The following is a 12,818-nucleotide window of genomic DNA, read 5'->3' as shown; positions in this document are numbered from 1 at the left end:
TCATAATTCTATATTGCCCCCAGATAACACAAGCGACTCCCATATTTTAATTTTCATGTCGATTCGTAATTATTATTAGACTTACCTATACATAACTTTTTTGTCTAATATATACCACGTATGGACTAACTCACAATTTAGAAAACGATGTTAAGAAGTTTTAAGATACCACAACCCAAGTAATTCGATTGTGTATGACAGTCTTTCGTAGAAGTTTCTACGCAATCCATGGTGGAGGCTACATAAGATTCGGCCTGGCCGAACTTACGGCCGTATATACTTGTTTATCATGATATTGCCAACGAGTTTATCTTCCATCATCCTCACTGAAATGATGATGATGATAAACAATATCAATTTCTATTTAACTATGATTAATGGCAAATATAACAAATGGATATTAATGTAAATTGCTTGCATGTCATATAAAATAATTTCATTCATTATTTAATTAAAAAGGCCAATGGATAATATGAAAAGGAGAATATACGAGTATTAAAAATTAAAAAAAAAAAAAAAAAAAAAAAACAAACAATAAGCCTTTGTTATTTTTTCTATAAATCATAAAGTCATTGATTTTTATTGCCAATTTAGTATACAATAAAAAAACGCCGGTGTTTTGTTCTAATTGTCATCTTTTCTGGTCGATTTTTTCCAACATTTTAAATTGTGATTTTGTTTTTTGATAAATCATAAAGCCAAAAATCAATTGGCAAAGGTCCAATTTAATATATAATACAAAATGCTGGTCTTTTATTTCTAATTGCCCACATTCCTAGATTTTTCCCTAACATTTTAATATGTTAGGTTAACACCCCAAATGTGGAAAATTTAGGGGTGCTATGGAAAATTATATTAAATTTCTTAATAAATTATACTCTCTAAAGAATATTAATTTTTTTAATCACATCTTCCCATTACGTCTCAAGTCCACCTTTTTATTTATAATTGCCCACATTCCTAGATTTTTTGCTAACATTTGAATATGTTAGGTAAACACCCCAAATAGTTGTGGACGATTTAGGGGTGCTATGAAAAATTGTATTAAATATCTTAATAACTTAAACTCTCTAAAGAATATTAATTTTTTTAATCACATCTTCCCATTACGCCTCAAGTCCACCTACATCAATGACTATAAAATATAAATACCAAAGTAAATAAAATTTCACAAAAGCCTAATTCAATTGAATACCTTCACTTTTTAGTTAATATCTTTATTAATCTAATGGCAACCACGAACAATAATAATAATAATAACAAAAAAAGGGCTGCAATAACATTCAAATCCTTTTCAAAATCCTCTTTCAAAATGTAAACAATTAAGGCCTCTATCAAAACAAAACCCACAAAAATGGAAAGCTATAAAAATAAAAAAAAAAACCCCTGAAGCCAAAAATTCGTATGAAGTATGCAAATAAACTTGGAAATGGGTATCAAAAGATAAATAAAAAAAAAAAACAAATACGAAATGGTCTTATTTGAATGAATCGCACATAAAATTATGTAAATTCGTATTTTCTTTATATAGGCCATATATCATATCCACAAAAATGGGAAAATGCAAGTCAAAATGTATTTCTTGAGAAAAAAATGGTGGTTGTTTATGAACATTTTTAAGGATTTTTATATTTTCATTTTAGATAAAATCCCAATCTAGACTCATTGTCAAATGATTACTAAGGTTTATGTTTTTAGAAAATATTCATAATTAGTTCGGACACTATTTGTCTCTCCTGACCTTAGGTTAGGTTAGGTTAGGTGGTAGCCAGATATATCAGGTTCACTTAGACTATTCAGTCCATTGTAATACCACATTGGTGAACTTCTCTCTTGACCTTAAATTAAAATCTAATCTGAACCAAAGTTCGCGACAATAAGATCAGCATTAATGGAGGCTGAAACTACCTTAGACACCTATAAGTTTACCTTTTAACCTTTAAGTTGTTTTTTGACGAATTTTCAACTTTAATACGTGAAAGGTTTCTTATTAAAGGAATTGTTGAACTGCGTTCCACAAAATCTATATAAATTTCTTTAAATCTTTCAAATGAAGTAATTTATGTGAATTATAATCCAATATCACGAATTTGTATTATCATAACATAGTGAATTATTCGAATATATTATAAGTAATTCTTCTAAATTAGGCTATATCTATATGGCAACTATCTATCCATGAACTTATCGATAAATATTTCTCAAATATAATATGTTCTCCATATTTGAATTGTTGTTCTAATAGATAAATCAATTTCACTCAAATAATCATAACGCCTGCGTGCGAACCATTTTACTTCACTTGTGCATTACAATCTGAAGCGGTAAGAAGCTATCCCCTGTCAATAAACTGCATTAAACTGAATCTGGATTACTTTTTTTCTTCTACTTGCATATAATATAACTGCATAAACTCTTGCGGAGATATACATTAACACCATACAGTCCACTTATAGAATCCCGCAATTGTTCATGGTCCTTTCGATCCGTCAGGAAAAGTGAAGGAACTGATTTGCTATATTTTGTTGGATCACGTCCACTGCATTTTAATTTGCAAACATATTTTCACCAAATATTATGGAGAGGAGGTACGTACAATTTATTAAATTGTGAACGGTCAGGGATATCAGTGTTTGGTTTAAAACTTAAATTGGAATCAACTAACTTTGTACAGTGAAATTGATGGTTATAATTATGCACTGAATTTACTGCTTTTTTCCATCTGAAAATTTGATTCAGAGAGCACATAGTCACCGCGTATTAAACACAATTTGTAAGCTTTGTTACGCAAGGCTAGTGGAGATAAGAGAGTAGAACTCTTTTCGATGTTACTTCATTTAATTTGGTGCTTCACGAGTATCCAATATATAAATTTCACCTGCGTTTCATATAGACACGTGAATTTAGGAATATATTAAGATCATTCTTTCCGAGGAGAAATAAATATTTGAATGGAAGAGGAAGTTATCTCTTTGGAAAGATTCTGACAACACTTTGTGTTAAAATTGTTCTACGGCTTCTTTATGCTGCCAAATAAAGGAAAAGAAAACGGAACGAAGAGACAACGTATGACTTACATTTACATGGAGTATTAATTTCAGTTTAACATATATCTTCTGTTGTCAATGCTTTGTGTTTGATTTTCTTTTACTTACCGGTAACATTGCACTGTTATCATATGTCTATTTATTGTCTGCATTTAAATTCCACATATTCCATGCATACTGTAAACATTGATGATCGACATTTCATATGACTAATGGTAATGTTTATTACATACATTGGCTCTGGCATCAAATTATTCTTACATTATTAACATTTGTAAAGACATCTTAACATTCATTCATTCTCTCTTGCAACATTCCTACAATAATAATAAACATCGGCTGTTGTTTAACGCTCACCTGCAACATATTTACCAACATTCCAACTCACCTACAACAAACCAGAGAGGAACTCTTTAAATGTTACCTTTAGTGGAAATATACCATAATATCATTCGAACGAGAAAAATAATTCCAACGAGAAAAATAAACGCAAAATACAGCCCAATTATTACTTCATTTCATAGTCACATATTATATTGAAATTATTTATCTGTCATTGTGGCTCTCATCAGAAAGTCTCCCGTCAGAGTTGCCAAGTGTCTTGGATTATCGAGAGGAAAATTCCTAATTTAACTTTCGTTCATATATTATCTATTGTAATCGTTTTCTTGAATTTAGACTGTTTTCGTTGTATTTGATTTTTTTTTTTAAATTTAAAGTTAATTCCACGTTGTCATTACTGGGAAATAAATGGATAAGATAAATTTCCATTTAATACTTGTTCAAAAAATAAGAAAACACAAGTCGGATTTCGAAACGTAGTGAGGCAACACTGATTTTCTTTCAATTCATTAATGCCCAATATTAATGAAGTGAGAATAGTATCTTGATCAGAGTCCAGTGTCATATGTGGTGATCATTCTACTTTGATATCAAGAAGTGCACACGTGATCAAGAATTTGAGAAATTAATTTTGGAAATTTATGAACTACATTTGTGATGGAATTTAATATGAAGGAACTTAATAAAGAGGAAGAAAGTGATTATTAACGAAAATAAGAGAAAAGCTAGAAAGTTACTGTGTTGTTTGCTAAAAACAAGGAGAAGCAGTTATTGGTTTTTGTGCATGAATATCCCATTTGGAAACTCCTACTATTTTCCGTTGGAGAAGGGATTTGTGTGGCCATTGGAGTGAAAATTTTCCCTAGAGTTTGTATTTGTGTTGGAACTGGTTCAATACTTGCCATTGGTGGAGTGTCTAACGATGCCCTGGTACACGGTTTAAGTTGTGGGTGGATACCAAAGGCAACAAGGTGTTTAGTCTTCTTGTATTCGGTGAGTCATCTTATATTCGGTGAGTCATATTGTAATTGTTTGGGTTACTAACATCTTGTTTACGGAAAGAAGCTTGCGTAAATAAAGACGAGGGAAAGTTCCTAAATTCTTTTCTTGATAAAAAAAAGAAGACAAATTTCATACTTAGTCATATTATGTTTATGACCGCTCCAGATGGAAGAGGGGATAAATTGGAAATTAAATAAAATAATTTTCATAATTGGCATACACCGAAACTGAAAAAACATTTTGAAAAGTTTGATAGTAGAGTTTGGCTGGAAGATAATAATTTTCTTTGAAAGAAATATTTATTGTCGTATCATATTCAAGTTTCTGTAAATCTGAGTCATATTTTATGCGAATATTACTTGTTTTTTAAATGTATTTAATGATTGCATATGGGAAATACTATTCCTAAAATTGCGGAATGACACAAATATTTTGAGAGAAGGATAATTGAAGTACCTCTTGAGTACTGGTGAGCCCATTGAAGGATCTATTATTACTTACTGGTTATTTTGTTGAAATTTACCCAACGTTACACTCAAAAAAAAAAAAAAAAAAAAAAAAAAAAAGAGTTTACTTGAGCCAAAGTTTAGCCTTCCCTTAAGTATTTTGGTATTGATTACGAGTCAAAGATGCGGCTTCTTTAAAATAAAGAAAGTTTGAGTGACTTATTTGGCTTTAAATCTGTAAAAAAAAAAAAAATAATTAAAATTAGAATACAGATCTCATTTATCAAATTTTCATTCGTTTTTCGCGGTATATAACAAATGCCAATTTAAAAATCCAAATTATAATGGATACTTCGAAGCAAAACATGTTTTCATAATTCAAAAAAGAAAGAAGGGAAAAGAAACTTTAAACCGACGCTAAATCTTTAAAATAAGTCTTGGCCTATATTTGAAGAGTTTTTAGATCTAAAGTTTCAATATTAAGGTTAATTTAAGGACAATTTCTTTAAATAAAAAATATGTTTCTTTATCGTAAGGAAAATTGGCGTAAGTGCAAAGTTATGCGACTTTATCTGAGTGACGGAAACATATAAATTCGTGTCATATATTTAATCGAAAAATTTTGAAGCAAAGATTATAAACTTAATTTAATTAAAATTTCATTATTTTAAAGAAATTTGTCCTCAATATTTTACAAATTTCGTATCCTAAGATATAGGTTGCGTAAACCTTAAAATTGCGTAAAATTTTTTTCAATGTACATGTAACAATTTTTTGGATATGCTGTTGAACTTTGCACATATTTACATATTGTTGCAAGACACTGCTATTTTTGGATATTTATTGATTTATTATAAAGAATATACCTGCATTTTGAATTTTTTGAATTGGAATTTATTGTTGTTGAATTTTTAAATATAAATGGTTTAAACAAAAGGAAAAGATATAAAAGGAAATTAGACCAAACTGAAGTTGTATGATTTCATGAGTATACATTAATGGAACAGTATTACCACAACCTCATTGCTTACTGAAATTACATGCAAAAAACAAAAAAAAAAGTTTTACCTTATACAGAAGGAAAAGAAACCCATAAAGGTAAATACTCAATTTTTTTTTTCTCATTTCACATCATGAATCCCTATCATTGGAATTGTTTCTATTTATTTATTTCGTCACAATGAATTAAGACGTGAATTTAATTTTGTGTTAACACGTCATTTTAAGATTGGAACCCTTGAAAACAAGTTGAAGTCAACTGGAAGTCGAATTATTTTCTCCATGGGTTTGATTTCAAAAAAGTTATGCTAATATCAACAATATTGCAAAAGTTAATTATTGATACGTCCAATACCCTGCAACAGCAACAACAACAGTTAATTTGAGGCGAAATATTGTTCTATGAATGCATGTTGAGGATAAATTTGGAAGAGAGTTATAGAGTGAATGTATGAAACCAAATTTCAAAGAGAGACTGTTTACAAATGTTCATGTCTGAAATTTCTATTTGAAGAGAATTTATAGCTATCCACATCATTCTGATATCTAAACAATTCATTGGATGTTACATGAGTATTTCGGTATTCATAGAACTGTAAAGAAGGAGAAAGAAAACTCTGTAGACTTTCGAGCATCGACCTGTAAACTTAGCTTTCTCTTATCATAGTCTTTTTTAACAACAGACATCTGTTAGTTATTATTCTTTGCTCTATAGAAAGAGACTTTGTTAAGAGAGATAATTTACTCTTGATTGGAAACCTGTTCTCTTGGGTGTATCTCACAGATACACAACGAGAAGTATCTCATTTAATATTGGAATAAAGATAACACTACACAATCTAGATATTTTTTAAAAGTTTCTGTAATAAAAACTTATTTTTCTTTGGGTGTGAAACATACGAACAATTACTGAACTGAATTTAGGAATTTTATAATTGCTCTAGTGGAGCTAAAACTTGTTCATTTATTTCATCTGTTGCATATGAACTCTTCATTTGTTGAATGATAAAATTTGCATTATTCATATTACTCTGGTTTAAATACTTACTTCATTTGGGATATTTGTACTTGTGAAACTGAAGAAAGGGATTTGAATTGAATTTAAGAATTACTCTAGTGAATTTTAAACTTTGATTTTATTTCATTTGTCGCAAGTAAGAGTCTCAAAGAATACTTATTGAATTGCTCTAGTAAGCTGTCACACTTTCGGCTCTTAAATTTGTAAGAGTGTTCGAATATTTGCTGACTATATTCCATATCGATCCTGCTGAGACATGTCTTCACAAAAGTTTATTTTCTTTTCTGACCAATTGGTCACTTACTGTGCGAACTTTAATGCTTGCGATATATCTGAGCATACACATTCAAGCTTGCAAGTTGACTTGGAAGACTTAGAACGCCGATGGCACACTTTGACGCAAGTCTATGAAAGTGATATGACTACGCAGGAGGGGTTCACTAAGGAACAAAGGGAATCAATGCATTCAAAGTTCAATGAGTCTTGCAAATCTTACAAAATTTGCAAAACTGCTATTTTAGATTTAATCGGAATTGAGAAAAGGAGAATGGAAGAACAACGGCGTCCAAATACCATTCCTGAAAGTAGGCCTACGGATGACACGGGATTCTCAATAAAAGTTCCACCGTGTGATACGGAATTATTTAGTGGCGGTTACGATAAATGGCCCAGTTTTCGAGACATGTTCTCTGCTATTTATATTAAACATCCGAAACTTTCACCTGCACAAAAACTATTTCATTTGCGAGCCAAAACGCGAGGAGAGGCAAATCAAATTATAAAACAATTTGCGCTCACTGACGACAACTTCAATTTGGCGTGGGAGGCTCTACGCCAACGATATGAAAATAAACGTATATTGATTAATCATCAATTGAGGAAAATTTTTGAGGCTGAGCGTGTGGTTTCGGAAAAAGGGAAATCTTTACGCAACTTGCAATATACAATAAATAATTGTCTATCCGTTCTGAAAGCCTACAATATATCTATTCTTTCATGGGATCCTATTTTAGTTTTCTGGGTTTCATCACGGTTACCGGATGAAACATTAACAGCATGGGAAAATTCGCTTACTGACCATAAGGAATTACCATCGTGGAAACGGTTGGATGAGTTTATTTCGAAAAGGCTTGATATGTTAGAGTCAATCTCAGATATGAGAAAACCCTCGAGCACAACCAACATGCAACAGAAAACTCAAAGTTTTCATACTAAGACCGAAAGTAACTACAGACCTTGTAAAGTTTGCAAGCAAAATCATGCTTTGCGAACATGTTCTAAATTCAAATCCTGGACAACATTTCAAAGAAAGAAATTTGTAACTGAAAATAGCGTATGCGAAAATTGTCTCTCATATGGCCATACTACATCAGCATGTCAAAGCGATCATTTATGCCAAAAATGTCAACAGAAACATCATTCACTTTTGCATCCTGAAAGTCGAGGTAGACACCAACGCAATCTGTCGTCACAGGTTGCAACATTTCATGCTGACACCTCATCCGATGATCAGCCGACCACGTCGGCGAACGCTTACTCTGAACCCAGTTCCCACGTTCACTCAAACTTTGCTAGTTCTGATGAGGAGACTGTTCTACCGACTGCTTTGGTTGATATGGAACATTTAGGTACGGTTTTCACTATTCGAGTTTTTATAGATCAGGGATCCCAGGAATCGTTCATTTCCACTAGAATTGTTAATCGGTTCTCAATTCCGACCAAGAAATCTTTCACGAGGATATCTGGTCTTGGGGGAGCTGTTTTAGAAAATTCGACTAGAATATGCAATGTCACTTTGAAATCTCGGAAATCGAAATTTACGTTACACACTTCTGCTTTGGTCGTTTCAAACTTGAAAAATCTAATGCCATGTGCACCCACGTATATCTCGGATTGGTCCAACTTAGATCGACTCGATTTGGCTGACCCAAACTTTTTCAGGCCTGGTCCCATTGATATGTTGCTGGGAAGTGATGTTTTACCGACCATTATTAAACCGGGTATAGAGAAAAACTTAGCAGGAAGCCTCTTGGCTCAGAACTCGGAGTTTGGTTGGCTTATCAGTGGCCCTCCAAAGCGACGAACAATCACTTCTTTCGCTTCATGGGTTACGACAAAGGAAACATTGAACGAAGATGTTAGGAATTTTTGGGAGCTGGAGGAAATCCCAAAAATTAAACAACGTTCAGACACTGATATTTGGTGTGAAGATTTTTACCGCAAGACAACACGTCGTTTGCCGAATGGGAGATACAAAGTGAAACTTCCATTTCGTCATGATCTCCCGGCCGAAGTGGCTCTTGGATCTTCCAGACGATCCGCTATGGGACAATACTTACACATGGAGAAGAATTTACAGAAAACTCCAGAACTTTTTAATGAGTACTCAAATGTCTTATCTGAATATATTGAACTTGATCATATGGAACAAACTGTATCAACTGAGCTCTGTCAAAATTCACGATACCAATCCTTTTATCTACCGCATCATGCCATAGTGAAGCCGGAGCGTACTTCGACTAAGGTTCGAGTGGTATTTAATGCTTCAAAGAAAACATCTACTGGATTTTCTTTGAACGACATTTTGCACACTGGGCCTATCTTGCAAAACGATCTAATGAACATTATACTGCGTTGGCGTTTCTTTAGATATGTTTTCAACGGCGATATTCAAAAAATGTATCGTCAAATTTATGTACATGAAGACGATCGTCAATTCCAGCGAATTCTATTCAGAAATTCTGAAACTAATTTCATACGAGATTATGCCTTAAAAACTGTGACATTTGGAGTAAACTGTGCTCCATATTTAGCCATCCGCACACTGTTACAACTTAGTGAAGATGGAAAATCCACTCATCCAACTGCGTCATCCATTTTGCAGAACCAAATATACGTTGATGATGTTCTTTCTGGGGGACATTCTTTGCCTGAAGCGAAATATTACTTAACTCAACTTGTTGATCTACTTGACTCCGCGGGATTTCCTCTGAAAAAGCTTACAGCAAATCATACTGACATTTTGGAAAATTTGCCCCCCGAAGATCTTCTAAATGAAGATTTCTTGAAACTGGAGAATACAAGTGAAGCGAAGACATTAGGCATTCGATGGAATGCAATGAATGACTTGTTTTATTATAAAGTTTCGGTTATTACTGTTCCGACTCCTCCTTTGACAAAAAGGAAAATACTGTCCATTATTGCCAAGATATTTGATCCCGCTGGCTGGTTAGCTCCGATTATAATTATGGCTAAAATCCTTTTGCAACAACTGTGGATTGACGGCACTGAATGGGATGAGGAAGTCAAACCTCATTCACTTGAGAAATGGAACCAATTTATTTTGAACTTTCCTGATATTGAACTCATTAAGATCCCCCGCTGGATTCACTACTCCCCCGAAAAACGGGTCCAAATCCACGGCTTTTGCGATGCTTCGGAGAAAGCATATTGTGCTTGCATATATGTTTGCACCATTTCCTCGGAAAATACTCGAACTTCGCATTTACTCGCATCAAAAAGCAAAGTGGCTCCCTTGAAAACGTTGAGTGTGCCTAGATTAGAACTCTGTAGCGCAGCGCTGTTGTCGAGATTATTGAAAACTGTTTCTCAAAACTTGACTTTCTCAATAACTGATATATATTTATGGTCTGATTCTACGATTACCTTGGCTTGGCTAGACAAGCCACCATACAATTGGAAAACCTTTGTAGCCAACAAAGTTTCAGAAATATTGGAAAATGTGGGAAACGTCACGTGGAGACATGTTCCAACGACAGATAATCCCGCCGATATCGGTACTCGTGGGTGTACCGCATCGGAACTTAGCACTAACTTGCTTTGGTGGCACGGGCCGAAATGGCTTTTAAAATCTGATGAATTCTGGCCAAAATCCATTACATTCAAGGAACCTGATCTAGATCGAAAAGTATGCACTTTCCACACTGACATGCAAACTGAGGATATATTAGATCGTTTTTCTTCTTTCGATCGAGCTCTACGAGTATTATGTTACATTTATCGATTCATAAGAAAATGTAAGAATCAAACTTTGCCGAACATACAAAATAACTTTATCACTAAGGAAGAAGTAATGATTGTCAAATTCAATTTAATACGTTCGGCGCAAAAAATGTACTATCCATCTGAATATCAAGCACTTGAGAGCAACATGCCCATTAATTCAAAAAGTAAATTGCTAACGCTAAACCCAAAACTTGATGAGTACAAACTGCTACGAGTAAATGGTCGATTGGCGAATGCTGATCTTAGTTACAACGAGCGACATCCAATAATATTGCCTGAGAAATCACGTTTCTGTAAGCTATTTATTGAATTCACTCATAAGATGCTGCTCCACTCTGAACACCAAGTCATGTTGCGTGCAATTCGCCAGGAATTTTATGTGGTCCGCTTAAAAAGTTCCATAAGACAGTGTATAAGAAACTGTCACACCTGTGCGATTTATAAACACCGTATTCGTACCCAGATAATGTCGTCCCTGCCAACTGAAAGATGTACTTTTTCCTTGCCATTTACATATACTGGAGTGGACTTTGCGGGACCATTTGATTTGAAAACATCTAGACTTCGGAACGCAAAGCTGCACAAAGGATACGCTGCAATTTTTGTATGTATGTCAACTCGTGCTGTTCACTTAGAGGTTTGTTCGGAACTGACAAGTGAGGCTTTTTTGTCTACTTTCACTCGATTTGTAGGAAGGCGCGGATTCCCTAATAAAGTTTATTCTGATAACGGAACGAATTTTGTTGGTGCTAGTAGGGTACTGAAAACTGAATATGAGAATTTTTTGAGAAATGTCTAAGTATCTGTTTCTGAAAAATATAGTACACATGGGTTTTCGTGGCAATTTATTCCGCCTCACGCCCCACATATGGGAGGATTGTGGGAGGCTGCTGTGAAGAGCATGAAAACTCACTTACGAAAAGTGGCTTCCAATATTAAATTCACTTTTGAGGAATTTTCCACTTTGTTGATTCGGATAGAAAGCATTTTGAATTCTAGACCCCTTTCACCAATCAGCGAAGACCCCAATGAACTGATTCCACTGACTCCTGGTCACCTTTTGAGGGGAGCTCCTCTTATTGCAGTTCCTGAAGAATACTCTGATAACTTGACACTTATGAATCGCTGGAAACGACTAAAGACACTACAAATACAATTTGCGAAAAGGTGGAAGACAGAGTACATTTGTGAATTGCAGAAACGACACAAATGGAAATCCACCCAACTGAATTTGAAAGTCGATGACTTTGTAATAGTAAAGGAAGATAATCTTCCACCTAATGAATGGTGTCTTGGTAGAGTTACAAAGGTTTTCAGAGGTAGTGATTCTAATGTTCGTGTCGCTGAAATTCGGACACAAAACGGAACACTGATTCGCCCATTAGTAAAACTCTGTATATTACCAAATGCTTAGAAATTACATTTCCAACCGTTCACAACTTAATAAATTTACGTTTACAGCTCACTATCTAGCCTTCCAAAATGCCGCATTTGTTTCAAGAGGCATACATTGAAAAACTGCCAAGCTTTTTATAACATGGATGTTACAAAACGAAGACAAGAAGTGAAAGAAAAGCGATTTTGCTTCAAATGCCTGTGTTCATCTCATACCCGTGAGTGGTGTAGATCTCGCAAAACTTGCATTGTGTGTAACAATAATCATCATACACTATTGCACGTCGATGACCACAACAAGCCTCGCCGTTCTCACCAAACTAATAATTCCAGCTCGTCACAAAGCTCTCACCGCCAAACTGAAAATTGCAGTCGCCCTAATTCAACATGTTCATCGACTAGAGCTAATCAGCCACGTCATCACGTTACCGGCAAAAACCAAGGTTCACTGCGTACTCCTCCATTGGTACACGAACGACTGAGTCGGAAAAGGAAAATTCACGTTTTCCTCCCCACCGCTTTAGCAAGGCTTCTCACACCTGA

At 34.1% G+C, this 12,818-nt stretch overlaps 1 protein-coding gene across 1 annotated transcript; it reads left to right on the top strand.

Annotated features, from left to right (window-relative positions):
• The first annotated feature begins 7,401 nt into the window (after window positions 1-7,401).
• Window positions 7,402-12,294, top strand: LOC142235425 (uncharacterized). The gene is made up of 3 exons (XM_075306678.1): window positions 7,402-11,517; window positions 11,573-11,637; window positions 11,703-12,294. Exons 1-3 carry the CDS (start codon window positions 7,402-7,404, stop codon window positions 12,292-12,294), a joined length of 4,773 nt encoding a protein of 1,590 aa, XP_075162793.1.
• The last annotated feature ends 524 nt before the right edge of the window (window positions 12,295-12,818 follow it).

Source organism: Haematobia irritans, chromosome 1 (genome assembly GCF_050003625.1).
Source record: "Haematobia irritans isolate KBUSLIRL chromosome 1, ASM5000362v1, whole genome shotgun sequence".
NCBI lineage: Eukaryota > Metazoa > Arthropoda > Insecta > Diptera > Muscidae > Haematobia > Haematobia irritans.
The sequence above is the reverse complement of the archived record's forward strand: the minus strand, read 5'-3'. Positions and strand labels throughout refer to the sequence as shown.